The sequence below is a fragment of the Ammospiza nelsoni genome, chromosome 11 (genome assembly GCF_027579445.1).
Source record: "Ammospiza nelsoni isolate bAmmNel1 chromosome 11, bAmmNel1.pri, whole genome shotgun sequence".
NCBI lineage: Eukaryota > Metazoa > Chordata > Aves > Passeriformes > Passerellidae > Ammospiza > Ammospiza nelsoni.
This window is the reverse complement of record NC_080643.1, coordinates 9,916,854-9,937,267: the sequence shown is the minus strand read 5'-3', so window position 1 is coordinate 9,937,267 and position 20,414 is coordinate 9,916,854. Positions and strand designations below refer to the sequence as shown.

The 20,414-nt window shown below is 41.9% G+C and overlaps 2 protein-coding genes across 3 annotated transcripts; one reads left to right on the top strand and one right to left on the bottom strand.

Moving 5' to 3' along the window:
* Positions 1-8,604, bottom strand: CHCHD4 (coiled-coil-helix-coiled-coil-helix domain containing 4). Its single transcript, XM_059480319.1, has 3 exons — positions 8,415-8,604; positions 6,552-6,650; positions 1-1,153 (listed from the first exon to the last, which is right to left on the bottom strand). The coding sequence occupies exons 1-3, from the start codon at positions 8,434-8,436 to the stop codon at positions 864-866; spliced, it is 411 nt and encodes a 136-aa protein (XP_059336302.1). The 5' UTR covers positions 8,437-8,604; the 3' UTR covers positions 1-863.
* Positions 8,605-8,670: 66 nt separating this feature from the next.
* On the top strand, positions 8,671-20,125 carry TMEM43 (transmembrane protein 43). Of its 2 annotated transcripts, none has more exons than XM_059480317.1 (12): positions 8,671-8,887; positions 10,008-10,163; positions 11,120-11,254; positions 11,990-12,084; positions 12,794-12,843; positions 14,200-14,269; positions 14,642-14,712; positions 14,878-14,999; positions 15,588-15,662; positions 15,743-15,844; positions 17,193-17,310; positions 18,251-20,125. In XM_059480317.1, exons 1-12 carry the CDS (start codon positions 8,876-8,878, stop codon positions 18,451-18,453), a joined length of 1,209 nt encoding a protein of 402 aa, XP_059336300.1. In that variant the 5' UTR covers positions 8,671-8,875; the 3' UTR covers positions 18,454-20,125. The 2 variants fall into 2 exon arrangements, with proteins under 2 accessions (XP_059336300.1, XP_059336301.1); XM_059480318.1 differs by having other exon boundaries at positions 8,739-8,887; positions 10,011-10,163.
* Positions 20,126-20,414: the final 289 nt, after the last annotated feature.

Here is a 20,414-nt window from a genome sequence, read left to right as displayed (position 1 = left end):
TGAGGGTAAAAAGTATTTTCTTTTTAATATGCACTTAAGTCACAGTATCTGTTTTGAGATCATTACACCAGGTAACAATTTATTGTATCTCAAAGTATTTTACAAGTGCCCATCTATACCTTGAAGGAGAAGGTAATAACCAAAGGAACCCAAAAGCTGTATTTTCAGAGCAAAAATAAAGCCAGTGACCAACATTCTTTTCATTCATCTGAATCATCAGTAGCACAACACACCATTTTTAAAGATGCAAAAGGCATCACAGTAAGTAAATGAAATCAAAGATGTTGCATTTCAGCGTTTTCCTGGCAGTCCTGATCTGATGCCAGTAGTAAAATGCAACCATAATCTAGTAACACCACTTGAAATTATTTTAGAAATTCTAGACCCAGACCAATTTCAGTGTCTTGCATCACTTTGGAAAAAAGAAATCTTAAAGGAAAAACAATCATTTAATGTAATTTCTATTGACAGAACAGAACGCGTTAAATAAAAAGCAGCTACTGATCAGAACATACTGAAATGAAGACAGACCTGGTGTGTCAGTGGAATTTTAGTTGAAAGCTATGTACTTCAAGACATTACTCAAGTCACAACTCAAGGAAAACTTGAGGGAAAAGAACAGCTGTTGAAGTTTTAATTGTGTCCAAAACCACGTTACACAGTACATACACATACTCACTCTTTTTGCAGTATTTATCTGCAAGGCTGAAGCTCTGAGATTTCTCCTTCAGGAATAAATTATTTATTATGATACAGTGCACAGAATATGGTGAAACATTTCCTCACTACTCAGAAGACAGACACAGTGCAGAAGTCCATGTCTGAAAATGAGAAATGGAGACGACAGCCTCCTTGCATCTTCATTAGCTGGATCCTTCCTCCTCTTTGGCAGCAGAGGCCTCCATAGAGGCAGCTTCCAAATCTTTGCTGGACTTCTCATCATTTTCATCCTCTTGAGGGTAAAGATCTGGGTATTTTTGCATGCATTCCTGCATGGCACGGAATTGGTCCACACAGTCTGATCCCTTTATTTCTTCTGAGCTATAGTGGAAACAAGAAAAGGCTGACTTGAACTGCTCCCCACAGGGACCACTAGCCATTCCACCCAGACATGGGCAATTCCAATTGATATCTCCATTGGGCAATATCAATCCTGAACAAACAAGAGAGAAGAAAAGTTAATGCACCTTCCAAACATTGATTTCACTCAGTGACAGCTGCTGGGCTGCAGGTGTGAACTCAAGCACTTCTAATGCCATCTTAGTTCTGCAGCTTCAAGGCTGATAAACACCTTTCACCTCCCAGCCAGTCTGTTTCTCCCTCTGATCAGTATAATCCTTTAATAGGCACAAGTGAGATTAGTTCTCTATCCATCTCTGAATTAAGTCCTTCTCCCTGGACTACAGACCACTGAGAATATTCTAAGGGAACTGCAAAACAGATGCAAGTCAAGTCAATCGATCTGCCAGACTGTCAGGCGAACAAGCAAGAATTTAAAATCATTCCATACAAATAGTAAGACTTTAAATCCAGTATTAATACCAGAAACCTTTTAAATCAAATTGAATGGATCCCTTTTTCTTCTTGGTTGAAATAAGCTCCAAAATAGTAACTCACAACTTTCCCCCTTCAAATTTCAATTGCAAAAACAAAAATCAGTGTATTTGTAAAGATTAAGTCATGTGCCACAGAACACAAGGAACAGCAAGCCTGAGAGCAAGCCTGCCTGTCTGGCTGCCAGAAACCAAATTGTACTTTAGAACACAACTGAAAGGAGTTAAGTGTCACTTCAGACTCTAAACTGGAACAGTTGTAAACCTCTGCTCTGGAACAGTTAAAGTCCTGACAGAAATACTTATCTGGTGGACTGGCAAGGTGAAGATTTAATGGCATATGTTCTTCTAGATGGCAACTGATTTATACAAAGAAGGTCAAACATCAAGTTGAAGAACTACTTTCCTCTGATTTTAGAAATTCAATATAACAGACTTGGTCCTGTGGGCTTCTAGAGTCTCTAATGCATTTCTCTAAGGCAATAAATACATCTCCATTTCCTTTCTCTACTGGTATGAACATACACAAGTATGTTCATCTGGGAAGAACAAGAGAATTACTATGCTATGATCCAATTGGTTTCTTCTCCACTTGAACACTTTGCTCTCCTCCACTTTAGCAGACTTTTCTAACTTCATCTCCATGCTGAGTTTCTGCAGAAGCTGACAGCATGTGCATAAACTTTAAATTTAAGCACCTTCCCTTTAGAAAGGAGGTATGAAAATACCACTGGAAGACAAAAAAGTTGAATTAATTCTGATTCAAACATGAAATTATATTTAACACCTGATACAACCTGACATTACCTAAAATACTGTCACAGAACTCAATAAACTTATTTCTTGTCTTTGTCCTGTGGATTAAGAAAGTTCCAGACATATATTTCACTCCCAGGTGCAATTCCTTGGACACCAGGCTGCAATATCATGAATCTTGACTGGTACAGCAAAAGCAGCTCAATCATTTTATTGCTATATTAAAAGAATATTTTATTGTGATTTGCAATTCATCAGAGATGTTCTCTAACTCAGCCAATGCAGCTGAGCAGAAAATTAGAGTCAGTCAAATCTCAGCATTGATCAGACTCTTTTTCATTACAGAAAGTAACAGTGTCCTTAGCATGATTCAGTGAACTGCAGTAATACTGTCATTTTCCATGGACCATGCTTTATTTGGCAAGATGGTTTTGCAAAATATCTGTAATATTCACTGTACTGATAATATACACCCAATCCAATGCATCACAGCATCTTCAGCTGCCTGGAGGAGAAGCAGGACTTCTGAGACAAGAAAATCAGTGGCTGGTGTCAGATTCCTCATTGCCAAGGACGACATAAAGCAGAAAGATGTTAATCATATGGCATAGAAGAAATACAATTTGCTTTGTAAACTAGATTTTGCAGTCCTATATTCCTCCTCACTAATATTAACTAGTCATTTAAGGTCATTTTTCTAGCACTTTAATAAAAAAAACCCCACAATTTTGAATGTTCCTAAAGACACTAGAGCAATAAAATTACTTATAAAATAATTCTCTTAAAATAGATTGGTCCTTTTAGAACCACACCTGCCTTGTAAACATGCAAATCTTACTGTGAGTTATCCCATAAACAAAACATTCTGTGGTATCACAAGATCACTGACCTACACCTATTTTATCACTGATATAGCACCAGTTTCACAAGTTCTGTGCACAGAAACCATGCTTTAGAAAAACAAAACAAAAATACAGACGACTAAAGCAAGCATTTCCTCATTCATAATCACAGCAGAATTCACACATCAATGAGTAAGTCCATCAGCAAGCTTAGAACACAATTAAATCGGAAACAGATTTCATCCATTGCTCTTCCTGAGTTGCAAGCCTGCAACAGATAGGATTACTATTTTTATTAAAATTGAATTCAAACTTCTTTCAAATGCAGCCTGAACCTCACTGATCCAGTGAGTCACAATCTACTTGAACCTGCACTCGTGGAAGAAGAAATAAGCCTGTTTAGATCACTGCAGATGAGGATTTGTGTGAGCAGTTGATTGCTGACATCTCACAACCTAAACTCTCCTGGCTCATGGAAGCTGCTCATGTCATGGGCAAAGGCAGGCCCACCTGCATCTGTGTCAACACTTGTCTTGGACTCGCTGGGATGAAGTCCCACTGCTGTTCTGAGAAGAGTTTTTCCCTGTAACATGACAAACACATCCAATAACAAGTTTATCTGCCAGGGATTCACAGTGCAAGATGACAGGAAGCAGGATTGAAAGGGACATCATTAGTCACAGAAACAGTCCTGTACATCTGATCATTCATCAAGTTCTTTCTCACAAGAATGTGGAGTTTGGCTTCATCAGTCCCCTCTAGAAACCACTTTAAAACTGTTTATAAAATCAGATGACAGGAACAAGTCTGGAAAAACTGAAGGGAAAGACCAGCAACAATCTGTGTCTGAGGTCCAATTCTATAAGTACTTCTATCCAACTTTCCCACCACAGCTGTAACACTAATAAAAACCACTTTGCATGCATAAAACTCATCATTGCCTTCTTCATATAAGCTTAATAAAATAAAAAAATGTTCAAACTGAAGGCAGCCAAGATGTCAGTGAAAACCAGGAATCTTTCATGTTTAAATTCCACCATCTGCAACACATAGGACTAGAAAGATGCTTTACAGTAACAGTATTATTTCAAAACCACTGCAAATGAATCCTTAATTTGTTTCCATCAACCACAGCTGTCAAAAAGCACAGACAGTGAACTGTGATCTTCACTGCAGTATGAAATCCTAACCTGAACTTACTCCGTTTGTCTGCCTTTCCATTTCTCATGGCTTTTTTCTTTCAGTGTTTTTAGCTTAAAGTGAGTCATTAACATTTTGCCTACCAAACTCACCCAGCTGATACATCAACAACAAAATATTGACAGAACACAAGTTTTCCTGACCAATCTACTGATTCAAGTAGACTGCTCAAAGACTAATGTCTGTTAATGTCTGGGACAAAATAAGAACTATCAAAAATTACCAAATACCAAACTAGATGTTTATCTCAAGTATGAAAAAGGCCCCTACAACAAAACAAAACCTCAAACACAAGTTTGAGGTGTATTAGAAAATAATGTAGATTATGGCAGGTGTATATAATGCACCTGTTCTTTCCCAGATATGACTGGTCTCTTTGACAGAGCAGAGTCCTTACAAAAAGAACCCTTACAGTTAATTATACAACACAATTTGAACCAAGTCTTCTATTGCAAGTAGAAGCTAAATTAGAAAAGCCTGCATGTTACATTAGGTACAGGAAAACCCTTCCCAATTTTCTTTTAAATAAAAGCCATGCAAGCCAGAGCTTCAGCATTTCAACATATTCCAAACCATTTTACCCATGTCTTTCCTGCCCATAAGCTCCATCCCTACTGCTACATTCTGTGATATGTCCATTTTCTCTCCTCTGATCTAATGCACTGTAGCCCTGGGTCATTCATGAGGTTTTTCAGACTTAAAAACACAGCAGTAATTTACCACATACTAAGAAGAAAACTCAACAAACTAACAAACAAAATCACACAACAAGAAATCCTCATCCAAACTGATTGACAGTACCAAAACATAGTTTATAGTTTCTCATTTTGAATCCCACAGACACACACTGTCACTGTAAGGTGACATAAAAAGCTCCTGGCTTTCCCCCTTTCCTCTCGGATCTAGTGCTGAGGAAGAAAGTGACCTGACATTCTGTAAGTGCAGGACTGCTAGGAAACAAACCACTACCCAAATATATGTGACACCAGCACATCAACAGACTTACCAGTGCAAGTGAGAAAAGCTTTTGGATATATAACTGACTACATACAGCTGTAATGAAAGCAGATAAATTCAGTAACATTTCCACACAAACCTATGTATGAAAAAAGTTAATTTTAATGACGTAGGAAGGTGTGGTTCAAATTACAGTACACACCATATCAGCTAACAATGAGACCCTGTGAGCTCCAGCTGCTAAACTGCTTAAATGCTGCCCTCTAAAGGGCTCTGAGACACTTGAGAAATAATAACTTTCTAACTAAGTTTCAAAGTCTGAAGAATTTGCTTCAGTTGAGCTGAAAACAATGAAATCCCTTCACACAAAGTGAAGAGACCAAAAGATCTGCAAACATAGAGGCAATTAGAAAAAAAAAAATTAACCTAAACTCACATTTTCATGATAATTATTAACCCAGGGCAAAATGTATTAAATCATCATTATTGGAAGTATATTTCATTTACTCATTATTTAAAATACACAACCAAAATATTGTAAGTCTTGGTCTCAGAAGTGTTCTGCTCTCTTAAATCTCTATTTGCAGGTCAGATATACTTTGTACAAGAACTGTAATCTTCATGAAAACTTTTATCTTTTCAAGGCACGATGATTATGGTTGAAAACTCAATAATTTTAACTTACCCATCATGTGGCACTTACAGATATGGATTATATTGCTACCATTATAGTATTAGCCAGATATTGATTTATATTAAATCAGATATTCAGAGATTGCCATATTAGGCAATTTCAGCTGCTCACAGACGAGTGAGCAGCTCACATCAATGACAATAATATGTAACTCACTCCAGCTTCTCTGAAAATTGCCTGCTGTTACCTAAAATAGAGGAAAAATTATCATAATTTTCACTTGATTAGGCTCAAACTTTATTAATAAAAGGAAAAGGTATCCCTCCATATCTCTGACCACTAATCAAAACTAAAAGCCATCAACTGATTATCTGAACAGGCCTCTAAGAAAAATCATTACAAGTGTAGAAAAATAAATACTGGAAGAAAATGTGTCATTAGTGATGTCCTAACCTGGCAGTTAAAACTGCCAAGGGTTTGGGTATTTACTGCATAACCAGTTGCCCTCAGACTTTAATATACTTAAGTTTTTCTAATTCATTCTAATTTTGTGTTGGATTTCTGTATGATGTAACACCCCTTACTTCTGTTCTTCTGCTCACTACTGACCTTGTTCTTCATAGGGGTCATCTGGGTCATCTGCAACCAGCTCAGCACTGCTCGGTGTCTCATGGTCCTCCTTGGTTGCAAATATTATTCTGTCCTTTCCTACCATGGAGGACACAAGAAGCAAAAGTTCAGAGAAATCTCAGACAGAAAAGAGTCATTTACAAAACTGCTGTACACCACAAGGTAATGAGACTTTCAATGTGATTCAATAATATTGAGAATGAACTGCTGTACTTAACAATCACCTTCAATGAGAACAGTTACTAGTTCAGAGGAACACATACACACTGAAATTCTGTTATTCTAAAGCTCCAATTTTCATAGCAATGTCCTGTAATAAACAGTACAATTCACTAAACTGCTAAGTTAAAAAGCTGTTTCAAAACAAACTCAAATTACTCCAACACCAGGACTAACACAGGTGACAGGTTTAGAATAAAAAAAAAAAAAGTGAAATTATAATAAATAGAAGTAAAGTGTTCCACAGGAACTTATTAATAACAGAGGTTTTTGCTAAAGACTAGTGTAGTATTTTACACTAATTATAATTATCTGAAACAAAAACTGAGGACAGCCATCACCATATAGAACTAACTACACTGAAAGGTGCTGTGAACATTACAAGGGATGGAAATCCAATGGAGCAAATTTCCTGCTCTTGATTTAACTAAATAGCAAGGTCAGGGGAGGCTTGGCTGGAAACTTCAGTAGTTTTAGTTTTCTAACAACCCTGCAAAGCTGTAACACACTCTGAGTGTGGAAAAAATTGTAAATTCCCCAAGAATTCTCCAAATTCATACAGGCCACTACTGTAACTTGGCATATGAGAAATTAGAATCTCCTGGCCCCTCAGTGTGACCTCAGCCAGCAGATGTTCAGTAACTTAACCTTGCTGAGTAACCATGCATTTAAACACATCTGAAAAACATATAAATCTAACACCTTTTAAAAAACAGAAACAGTTTTCTGACAACTCTGCACTGTACTCCAGCAAACTTTACAATGTGGAATGTTCGGTCATTTATTATATGAAGGGAGCTAGAAACACATGAACTCTAACCCCATCACTGCAATGCTGTAGGGTTGCATAAAGCAACTTACAGATCTTGCAAAATTAAACAAAGCACAACATAAAGTGTAAAAGAGGTCCATACATTATGAGCACCTCAATACAGCTCATAGTATGTGGCCAAGTTTGTAACATAAAAATGGCATTTAGAACTATTGGCGCTTTTTTTCCAGTCTGAAACGTTACATTCCGCCACTTTACATGACTTAAGAGAGCAAGGATCTTTATATATATATGTAGATATAGACATTTACCTACGCATCTCCCACTTTTAGAGGTGGTCAAGCCTCATAAATACCACCACCTGTACAACACGATACAGATATAGTAAAGCTCGCAGTCTACCGCCCCGTCCATCGACCTTCAAAAGGCAAAACCCCACACCTCTGGCCACTCAGCTAGGCTGGGATAAATGCATCCCCTGCGGGCAGCAGGCGCTCCGCGGCCGGGAGCTGCCCTGCCCGCCCGCCTCAGCCACACACGGTCCCGGCGGGCACCTCCGGCCGCTCCGGGCCCGCCGCGGGGCCTCGCCGTCCCCACACGCCCGGGACCGCGCTGCCGCCTCATGGCCCCGCCGCCCTTCCCGCCCTCCGTGAGGAGAAAGGTCGCGGCGGGAGCAGAGGCAGCGCTGCCGCGGCCACACAGGGACCGGGGGTGGCTGCCGCGCCTCCTCTCTGCTCCGGCTACGCCTGCCCCTCAGGGAAACGGGCGGTCACCCCGCGGCGCACCCACCCCCGCCCGCCTCACAGCGAGCCCGCCCGGCGGGGTGACATTGTGAGGACACTCGGGCGCACCTTCCTGCCTGCAGTAGGACATGGCGGAGCCGGCCGGTGTCTTCCTCCGCAGCGCGCCGCACACGGGCCCCGCCGCTCCGCTCCTGCCGTCCCGCCAGCACCGCTCGGGCAGCGCCGCGCCGCCGCTCCACGCCGCGACCTCCCGCCTCCGGAAGCGCCTTCCCGGCCCCGAGGCGGCCGCTGACGCACCTCCTGCCGGCCACGGGGCTCCGCCGGGCCCGGCCCCGCCGCACTACAGCTCCCGCCTGCCCCGCGCCCGGCCGCAGGGCGGAGAGACAGGGAGGCGGGAAGGGAAGGAGGAAGGAAGGGCTTGCCCGCCGCGGCGAGAACTACGCGTCCCGGCGTGCGCCGCTGCGGGCGGGGAGCGGCTCGGGAGCCCTGAGGCGGATGAGGGCGAGGCTGGCGGTGCGCGGCTCTGGCGGTCTCTGAGTTGAGGTTCCAGGGGGAGTGAGAGGCTCAGGATGTCGAGGAATGTAAGTGCTGCTCGCTCCGGCCTCGCCGCTGCTCCGTGCGGTGTCCGCCCGGCTTGGCCCGCTCGCCCCCGATGTGCCCGGGCTGCGGCCAGGGCCCTGTGCCGGTCGCAGCCCGCCAGGCATCTCCAAATGAGCTAGATGAGAGGGACGGTGTGTGCTAATTTACTAAAAACTCGATGGGTGAAGGTGTGGGTGTTAATGTCTTTGAAATGGGTCTTAGTGCCTACTGACTTTGGGCAGCAGGTTGGTTGCCGAGCTGAGACAGCTTGGCTCCTGACACAGAAAGTGGCTCTGCACAAGCCTGAACTCCCGAACTTTGGGGTAAAACAGTAGGTTCAAGGTGGGGGATATGTGGGAGGCGGTTCGGGAAGGCTCTGTCTACCTTTTGAGTAGCCAGTGGGGAAAGGAAAAGGACAATATGCGGCTAGGAGTTCAGGATGAAAGGAGGCTGTGCCCTCCGAAACCTCGAGAGAGAAAACTCCAGGTGGGGTTTTCTCCCTCTATTCGAATAAAATTGCAGGACTTCTCTGTCTCCTCTATGCACACTGGCTTTTCGTAGCGTGATTTTCCGTGCACAGAGGAGTGCCGTGTCCTGCCTTGGCTGCGTTGGATTTGGTAACCCCACAAGCTGTGTATGCACAGATAAACCCCTGGGCTCTCATGTTAGCCCTGTGCCTTGTTTTGAGTTATTGTTACCCTGGATATAATTATTTTAGACTGTGCAGGCACTTTTTTTACTGGCGAGGTGAATCATAATTTGTTATTTATAGCAGTGTTTTAGCTGGTCAGGAATTCAGGGCTATTACTCATTTTGCCATGGCCTGAATGCAGGGCGTGGACTCCAAATACAGAACCTGGAGGCAGACCGAAGAAAGCTTGAACGTGTAGAACCACTATAATAGAAATTGAGGTTTTTTTCTAGCAGGCTGGAGTTTTATTTATTGAATATGTTTCTGGTATCAAAAGTGTGGTAAGGTATTTAGTCAGTGTGGGAAAGTTTTGGTCCAAGGCAAGGGGTTCTGGGCTGTAGGACAGCAGTGCTAACAAAGTTAGAAGACTTGTTTTGAAACAGAATGCTTTCCCCTTTCACACCAGTATTGCACTTTTGGTTTATTTTCAGCAGTTCTCTGACCCAGGCAGCAGCAGAAAAGAGCATGTTAAAGTCACAAGTGAGCCCAAACCAGGGTTCCTGGAGCGGCTCAGTGAGACCTCTGGAGGCATGTTGATTGGACTTGTGACGTTTCTTCTGGCTTTCTACGTTCTTTTTACCAATGAAGTAAGTGCAATACTGTCAGTGTTTGTGCACAGCATTATTACTTGACCCATGAGAAGAGGAGGTTTGGTCTGGGGACCTGGTGCTTATGCTCGGGATATAACAGAAAAGTGAAATCACAGGCCACAGGTAGTATTTCTCTGGAACTAGGCAGAGACAGTAGCAGTGTGTGATAGAGATAAGCTCCAAAGCTTGTAAACTGATGATGAAACAGCCTGTGCTAAGAGGGTTGCATGAGCCAGCCCTCTTTTTCTTGAGATAACAAAAGGTCCTCATTTCTAGTGGTGTTATAATTACTTTAAAGAAATTCATACCCCATGTTGCAAAATTGGAGTAGTTATTTATTTGTTTTTTCTCAGTATTATTTCTTGGTTTTAGATACAATAAAAAAAAAAAGTAAGCCAGGAATCTTAAGACCCTACCATTGAAAACATACTTGTTTTGGTAATTTTTGAGTGGAGAGCAGAATTCTGTGGATTTTCACTTAGAGACTTCTTTTCATACCTCTACAAGAAGAAAAATAACTACTCAAAATTTTGATGACTTTGCAGAAAAAAAGCACATCAGGATATGATGGTGAGGCAGGGAAAACTTTTCCCAAGGAGCCAATATAGCTGTGTGGAAAATTAACTGTAATTTGTATCATTTTTGCAGTTATGCAGCAATGATGAACAAGGTAAGAGCTGCAGAGCAGTAAGTTTGGATCCATGTAGGAGGAATTTGGGTCTGTTTGAGAAGCTTAGTTGGTGTTAGTGGTCCTGCTGCCTGGCTGAGAAGTACTGCCCCAAACTGGCTCAGACAGAGAATGGAGAAGTAGAGGTTTGTTTCCAAAATATGCCTTGGGCTGAATATACAAGCATTCCTTGTGGTCATCAGTTCACTTGTCTGCTAACCTTGTTCACAAAGTGCTGCTGTGATGTTGATTCTCCACAAGCTGATTTCTGTTTTCTTTGTTGCAGGGACGAGCTTTAAGGACAGCCAGGTCTCTTGATGAGGGGCTTTCTCTTGTGGTCCCTCTTGACAGCATCCACAGCATCTCTCAGCAGAATGAGGGGAGATTGGTGCACTTGGCTGGAGCTCTGAGTACATCTAAGGTAAATAAAATAGAATCTTGAAGATATGAGTATTTCAAGCTTGGAGGGAAGGAAAAGTCTTTGCCAATTAAAGTTTTGTTTGATATCCAGGAAAAAAACATGGATTTTCTCCTCCTCTGTGCATTGGCAGCTACCACTCAAGCTCTGGTTCTTGGCCTGGAATCAGGGAGATGCTGAATGGCCTTGCACTCCCTTCTTCAAGCCAAGTTCTAGCTGTGTTTACCCTCAAGCTGCCTTTCATGGATAATTTCAATTGCCATTTGTGTAGGGAACCTGTTGTGTGTTATGATATTGTTGAGCCTTCAGGCTCTTGCAGCACAGGAGCTCTGCAAGTTTTTACTTTTCAGTCGTGGTAACATTTTCCATGGTCCACCATGGACATTGCTGAAGGTAACTCAGCACCTTCCAGCAAAACAGAATGTCCTGGTTTAAACACTGAGAACTGTAAACCCATAGTCAGCAGTTCTAGTTTCATTCTTCACTATGACAATAACTTTTGATTATGATTCTTCAGGTCACATTTGCCAGAGACATTCATTTTTGTCTTTCAAACATTTATACTGTGTTCACCTGTGTGTGAGATAGTGCTAGCTGTGAGATATGTAAATAGTAACAGTGAGATATGTAAATATTAACAGTGAGATATGTAAATAGTTTCAGTAGTAAAAGTACAGTGTTTGAGGCTGTGAGGTACAGCATTTAGACTGACTTGTGTTTTCTTTAATTTTTGCACAGCCTTTGTTTGACCCCAGCTATGGGCTCTCCATCCAAGCTGTCAAACTTAAGCGTAATGTGGAAATGTACCAGTGGGTTGAATATGAAGACTCAAAGTAAGTGAAAGTAATCTTTAAAAGTAGTTTGAGGCTGTTGTGTTACCAGGATCCTATCACAATTTTTTCTTTCCTTATAGCAAAGGGAAAAATAAAATCCAAATTAAAAAACCCTCTTCATAGCAAGAGAATTCTAGAGCTCTTGGATTTTTTTTCATTTAGAGAATCACTTTAATTTCCTTGAGAAATTAAAGTGCTCTGCTAATAGTTGCAACCCAAATAGGGAAAACCTTCTTGCTATTGCTAATATTCCACTGATGGTAGTATGTATTATGTAGGTGTGACTGCACAGAATTTATATTCCAAATGTCTTTCATGTCATATAAAAAAAAGGCCAGAGGTAGTGAAGGTGTGAAAAATGATTTCTCAGTTTTAGCATGCTTATGGTGCAGCATCTGTTAGAGACTTGATTTGGCCAGTTTATCTCACTGTATTTAATTCTGGTTGTTCCTCATCAATCTAGTTAGCACCTCCTTGTACAAAATATGGGAATAAAAAGGCTGTGGCTGTTGAGCATTTGTGTACAGTTTTCTCCTGGTACAGAAAAATCTCTGTCTTCAGAACAGGTAGTTCAGAGAAGAGTTAGATGATGTAAAAGTTTGTGTTGCCAGAGATCTGTCTGTGCATTTCATTGGTGAAGTGTGTTCTGCCCTGAGCAGGGGTGTGTGTGCACTGGTTTGGTTCTCATCCCAGCCCTTTTTCTCTGCAGGGAATATGAGGAGGACGGTGAGATTAAGAAAGAGACAAAGTATTCATACAGTAAGTTGATCAACAGAAAGTCCCTTTTATGCATGTAACTTTGAGCTTTTGTGTGTGTGTGTGTGTATTTTGATTTTTATTTCCTGAGGTAACTGAGGTGAAAGGAGATGTGTTGTCAGCAAGCAAGGGCTACAGAAAATCTGAGTCTTGCTTTGAAACCCCTAAAAGTTCAGAAGAACATCCAGGGATAGGATGCTTCAGAAATAGGGCCCATAAGGTCCTCAACGACCAGTGATGGGAGTATGTTTGAAGCTCTACCTAAGATTACACTTCAGACATGGAGTAATTGGGAATATGTCAGCTCTGAGCAGAGGAGAATAGACAGGGAAAAGCAGGTTAGCCCAGCCTGTAAGGGAGCCTGTTGAGAACCTGTTTAGATGCTGATACCAGCCAGTGAAAACCACCAGCACCTTCTGATGTACCCTGTGGCTTTTGCCAAGTGCTTTTTTGGCAGGAGCAGAGCTGAGTGCGTTGTTCTGATCTACCCAGTGACAGAAAAGCACTCTGAGTCATTGTGTGTTTGGAGATTGGCCTCTGTGCTTCATTTAGCTCTGATCAAAGCACATGGATGTGTAGTGTGGGCGTGCAGCAGTTTCTGGGTGTGATCATATAAAACTGCTCAACTGAGTGAAGCATGGGGACCCTGTGCCATGGAGGTACATGAGGGGCAAAGCTGCTGGTTGTGAGCCATGAAAAACAGGCTCATGGTGATAGGGAACAAAAAGAAATGCCATCTAAAAAATCAGCTGTCCTCTCAAGATTGGTGGATTCTGTCCCAAAAATGTCTATGTATGCCAGCCATGGACCACACAGCTGCTTGATTACTCTCCCCTCAGCAGGACTGGGCAAGAAATTGGGAATAACAGGAGTGAAGGACAGGTTGAAAGAAATATAAGGAGATGGGTTTCCAATTACAAACCTTAGGGAAATTTTATGATCAATAAAAATAAATATTTAATTACTGACTTGTGTATTGGCAAATCACATTTGGACTCAACCTTTCCTGGGCTCAAGTTCACTCCAGACTCCTCTCCCTTTGCCCCCTGCTCCTTGTTATCACAAAGCCAGTTTATTCCCAAAGAGCGGAGCCAGGAATCAAAGCCTGATCATGGAAGATGCCAAAAAAAAAAGCTGAGCAAAGTTGAGTTACAATTTTATCCCAAAAATACCTTTTTTCACCCTAAATTCTGCCATTCCCTGCTAACATGCTAGGAGGAGGGATCTGTGTATCAGTACAATGACAGACGTTGATGTCAGCAGTATTACTAAAAGTGTAACCTAGAACTAAATGATTGAGAGGTGTTTTCAGTAACTGAGATCTGAGTGTCCTTTACTCAACCTTATCATTCTGTTTAGATACAGAGTGGAAATCAGAAGTTGTGAACAGCAGAAACTTTGATCGAGAAATTGGACACAAAAACCCGAGGTGAGGCACCATCTGGCACAGTCCCCCTGAACTCTGTCACTGGATCTGAGCAACTATGAAAACTAAATGACTGATTTCATAACAGAATACAGTAAATGGAAACTGCTGCTCTTTTGGTAGTTGGGAGAATGAAGGCATAAAGAACTTAGAGCAGCTCCAAGAGTGATGCCTTAACTTGTTTTTATGGCTCCAGCAGTATACAGTCTAGACAGTCTCTTGATGGATTTGTTTTCACATCATGACAGTCATTTAGCTCTTTGAGTTTCTCCTGATATTTGCCCCAGTACCTTTTCTGTTCTATATATTACATACTGCAAATCAAGAGTTTGATCATAATTCTGGGACTAATCAGGGACTCTCTCTGTTCCTCAGTGCCATGGCTGTGGAGTCTTTCACTGCTGTTTCTCCTAACGTCCAGGTTGGCAGCTTTGTTCTTTCCAAGGGTAAGGGTTGTTTTGTACTGGCTTTGTGTCTGCTGTTGCATCAGCAGTGGACTTTGGTTCTTTCCACAATAGCTGTCATGTCAAGTGATAATCAGGAAGCCAGCCAGCAAATTGGCCATTCCAGGTTAGACACTGGGCCTCAGCTTGGTGCTTTGTTCTGCTTAGGTCTCGTGGATAGAATTGATGATTTCAAGCAGCTGAGCTTGTCACACCTGGAGGATCCCCATGCTGATGTTACCCGAAGAGAAAATTATTTCTATCACAGTGACAACCCCAGGCGTCCAGAGGTAAGATGGGAAAGATAAACTAAAGCAGTGATTACCTGTGTGTGAAAAAGAAATTGGGGCATGTCTTATTTCTGTTGAAATGTACAGAAAATGGAGTGCAGACCATCACATAGGATGACTCCCTTAGTGCAGCCCTAGGGAATGAGTGCTTCTCTTGCAGAAAGCTTCCAGTTCACTTCTTTATACTCTGTTTTCATGAGTCTGCTGTGCTTTTAGGGATGGTGCTGGGAGGTGGGTTCCACCTCAGCCTTGCTGGATTGAGGAGTACAAACAGCTTGTTGTCACATTGTGCTGCCTGCCCTGTTTTGCCAAAAGATGGAATGATGAGGGATGAACAAAGCATATCATGTGTTCCTGCAGCTTAATCAGAGGGGATATTACAAAACAACATTTCAGCTCTCATGTTTCAGTGGCCAGCTAGCCCTGAAAAAAGGACAGCTTGGAAATCATTCTGGCTATCTCTTGCTTGACATAAATGTTCAGAAAAAGTGTTGATAAATAAAGGATGTTCCTGTGCTCAGTTGTCTTTCCTGTGATTCCCCTTTGTAAAACAATCTTTCTTGACTTCTAATCTTCTCTTGTTTGTAGGTGGGAGACCTTCGTGTCTCTTTCTTCTATGCAGGTCTGAGTGAAGATGATCCCCATTTGGGCTCTGCTGACAGGGTGAGTCTTCAGCTGTTTCTGTATTTTGCAACTCTGTTCCCGCCTCAGAAACCAGTAAATATCTTTCCCTCTCTGCCAAGGTGACTGTGATTGCTCGGCAGCGAGGTGATCAGCTGGTTCCATATCATACCAAGTCTGGAGATGTTCTGGAGATTCTGTACCCTGGGGACCTCTCTGTGGAGGTGAGATACCACATTCTTCTAGTGAGGGGTTAAAACTTGAGGTGGTAGTGCAGAAGCAGCAGAAGATGAAGCTCTTACTCTCCTTCAGACCTGCTCCAGAGGAGGAGATACTCATATAAACGTTGGCTTTTCTCTCTCTTTCTTGGACAACTGGTTGTAGCCTGTGTTTGCTTCCAGGTTTCTGCACATTCTGGCTGTTTTCTTGAAGGATTGTTTCTGTGCCCTCTCATTTTGTTTTTATTTGCTCCTTGATTGTTTCCCACTTACACATGCAAGCACATGCTTTTGAACAGGTCACATGTAAAAATAGTAAAAATCAGGGTTTAGTTAAATAAACCATTAGAGTTATTCTCTCTTCAGCTCCTAATAACAGGAGTTTAGGCTTGTTTGAAATGTTTATTACTGTTCTGGCTGAGAAAGAACCTTCAGGCAGAGCATTATGCTTCAATAAATCCTGCATGCTTCAGCAATTTGGTGATTCATTTACTTCTTTTAGTAGGTTTGTTTCCGTTAATGATTGTTCCATGCCCTGCTGCAAAGAAAAACAGATGTCAGGAGTTTACAGGTGCTCCCAAAAGCAGTTAGAAAACCTTTGTTCTGACTTGAAAGAGTAGCAGCAGAATCAACCTTCTGCTGTAAGCTCCAAATCTTCATTAGACAGAATTCTGTTTCATTGAAAATGAACTGGTTACAAATAAATAATACATTGAATACTTGCATGTGCAAATAGTCAGTCAGTCTTACACATCTCTTACCATTTAGTGCTTTCTAATGTCCCAGCCATCTTCATGTGAACATTTTGTTGAGCCAGAGGGTCACAGAGCCCATCTTGAAAAGAATCTTAATCAGAATTTGTGCAAAGAGATGTTTTACTTTGCCTCATAAAATGCACACATACCTTTTAGGTTTCTTCCCTGTATCCAGCTTGCTCTCTTTCACACCTTTCCCTCAGCCATCAGTGGATATTATTGCCTCTTCTCTCTTCCTTCAGAGTGAAGTCAGACTCTTCCTTCCTTATGACAGTTACTTATTAGTGTCTTATTTTCCACAGGAAGGAGAATGTGTCCAATTTCAGCAATACCAGGTGCTTTCTGCCTGTGTTGAATGGTGCTTTTTAGGTTGTTTTAATTATGAGAAGTGCCAGTTTCCCCCATGCTGCACTGTTCAGTCTATTGCAGTGTACTGCCATACTGCACAGACCTTGCAGAATGAGCTGCAATGTATTTTCTGCAAGAGAAATTGTACTCCTAAAATGCTCTTAGCTCTGCATGGCTCATAATGTACTGGAATTAAGAGGATCTTGAAAAAGAACAAGAAATAGGCTGCATGTGGTGGTGTTTGCTTTCAGGAGGTGTTTCAGAAGGAGCAGGAGGGTAACACCATGAAGACCTGGGCCCTCCGTGCAGCTGGCTGGCTCTCAATGTTTGTGGGCATCAGCCTGATGACCAGGATCTTTTACACATTAGGTAAGTTTTTCACAGACTGGTAAAATGATCTAGGAACAAGATCATGGCCTCTAGGGAGTTAATTCATTTGGAGATCAGGAGAAATCTGTTTTGAACTCAGATTTTATTTGATCTGAAAAGTCACTGCAGGTAAACAGGACCACAAAACCAAGTGGATGCTTTGTGAACATTACCAAAACCCCACACAAATAACTTTTACCAGTCTCAGAAGATCCCAGCCCAGTACTTACCAAAATAAAAAGCTAAGGCATGTGTTGGGCTGATTCTTTCAAATCTAACTCAAGGTGCTGCAGTACAAATACTTTCTGCACCCACACACAACTGGTCTCCCCAACAAGTCCTAATCAGCAGTTGTATTGAAATATTTTTTTGTGTCTGGTTATTCTACACTATTGTAAACAAACAGCAAAAAAAGTTTTTGTTTATTCTTTCAATATAGAAAATGCTGGAGTAAAACCAGAAGAACAATGCCTCAAACTTGCATAAACTTCAGACATCAAAGATATCATTCACTTTGTAGATGTGAACCTTTTTTTTTTTCTGATTTATTTATCCATATACATGCTGCTCCAAAATTTATTATTGCCAGAAAGGAATTCTTGTGCTAGCAGCTTGTACCATTTGCTCTAGACTTGCTCTATAGCTGCAGCGTTGTCTGTCTCCTCTGCCTCTCAAGCCTTGGACAAATCTTCAGACTTCATTTTGGATTACTTCCTGTGTGAAGAGATGAGGATAGCATTGCCTTATATGTTTAGCTGTTGCTTAATGATCAAGTGTCTTGATGATGCTCTGCTGAAGTGCCTAATCCAGTGCTCTGGATAAATAATTTGAGTCTGTCTTGTGATTGCAGCTGTTAGGGTGCACATCCTAGGCATGAATCAGACTTCTTCTTAAACTCATCTTGCCAACTGCTGCATGCCATGTTTCATTCTCCCTGCAGTGGACTGGTTTCCTGTGGTGAGGGAGCTGGTGAGCGTTGGCCTGAAGGTGTTTGCAGTGTGTGTGGCCAGCTCGCTGTCCCTGCTGACCATCTCCGTGGGCTGGCTCTTCTACCGCCCGCTCTGGGCCCTGCTCCTGATGCTGCTCTCTGCTGTCCCCATCCTGGTGGCCAGGACCCGTGTTCTGCCCAAGAAGCAGCAGTGACAAGGAAGTGCTCTGGTCTTGAGCTGAGTCCTGGTTAGAACCTTCCCAAGTGCATTTCTGCCCGGTTCCTGCAGCAAGCTTACAGCGAATCACAGCTCAGCAGCGAGCACTGAAAGCTGGGGAGGGGGCTTGGGTGGGATTATTGGTACATGTTATCCACAGGACTATAGGATGCTGTTTGTGGGAAGTCAGTGACACCAGCTTTGCGGAAAAAAGCATTTTAGGTGTGGGTATTGATGGTAAGTTAGTGAACAAGCAGATTTATACCTCTTACTGCTTAGTAATTCCCCCTGATTTGAGAACTGGCAAGTCCTTGCTGGGTGGGGCACCTTGTGTGTTTGGGAGAAAGTGCCAGCTGCATCCCATGGACTCTGGTTACATGTCCTTGGGAAATGCATGTGCCTGCCTGCCTCTGACAAACCCTCCCTCTGCTGCCTTTCCTGGTTTGCACAGTCAGGAACACTCCTTTGGCTGGTGTGTTTGACAGTGCACGTGTTCAAAGGGAAAACATAGCTTAGGTGAATTTCACAGAATACTCATGTAAACTCTGCTTTTGGACTGAGGATTTTCAAAGTCATTGATGCAATGAGTGGCCAGGTTAGCAGTGCTCTGAGGTTGGGCAGATTTATCAGGACACATTGATTTCCCCCATGTTTTAAGTGTCTGAACTTGGTTAAGCATCCAAAATTATAGCCTGGACTATATCAGAACAGTTTCAAAAATTTCACTTCAAATTGCACTTAAAGGGGTACTCACAGGTCATTCACATGTAAATAAAAAACCTACTGCCTTGGAACAACATTGACTTTTATAACTGAATGTGTAGTCTAAAATAGTTGGGGTTTTTTTTTGCTGTGTATACTGTTCCTTTCTTTAATTTCACTTAGTAAGGACAATGAACATACTCTGGGAAATTAAGTAATGGAAACATTTTTGTCTTATTAGTTTTCATAGATTTTAGTAGCCTAAATTGGTAGTTTTGTATCTTGTTAGAGGAATGCCTTGTAGTGTTGTGATGGCTCATGTTTATCTGCTGTAACCAGTACTTGAGGTTAGAGACACCCTAAAGTCTCTCCAGCAAACTAGAGTCTGGCTTCCAGATGGAGCCCCCTACACTACTGTTTTGGAGTTTTTGTAAATATACGCAGTTCAGTACAAAAATAATGTTTTCTATTATGACATCTACTTATGACCATCAGAGGAGTGTTCTCTGTACCAAAGGAATTTGACTTGAACATACACAGAAGTAAACATTTGCCAGAAATGATATTGAAATAGAAATCTGAGTTAGAAATCATAAATGTTTTGAGAATTTGTAATGACTTTTTTAGTCCTAATTACTTTCATTCTTTTGGTATTTGAATAGTCAGTTTGGTCTCACAGCTCTGTCTTGGTAAAACGAGCAGGGAGTGAAAGGGCAGGTGCAGGAGCTGGCCTGGTGCATGTCTGGTGTGTGGCAGTGGTGCTGCACAGCCTTCCTGCTGCTCAGAACACCTGCTCATGCTCCAGCAGTCAGGAACTGTGCTCCACAGGGGAGAGAAACTCTTCTTGAACTGCTGCTGTTCTGCCCATGATGCAGAATACTGACCAGCATTACTTATTGGAAATGAAGAGACAATTTTCTACTGAAGTGCTGAGCTTTTGTATATTTAATAAAATACTGTTTTCCAAAGGTTGGTCTGTAGGCTTTTTTACTAAATTCAAGTATTGCATGTTTTATATCCAGGAATAATGTAATGTCCAGGTAGTTTGTAGCTTCCACAAGAACTAGTTTCCTATTGTTGGGTTTTATTTTCCTGCAGATATTTCTGGTTTGGGAAGCTGCTCTCTGGTCTGTGTACTGCTGCCAGCCTGACATGGATTTATTCCCCATTACTGACCAAAGAAGTCAAGTCACTTCCTTGCCTCTCTAAGATAATTGGAAAAATATAATGGTTCAACCTGACTGTTACAGCCCCTTG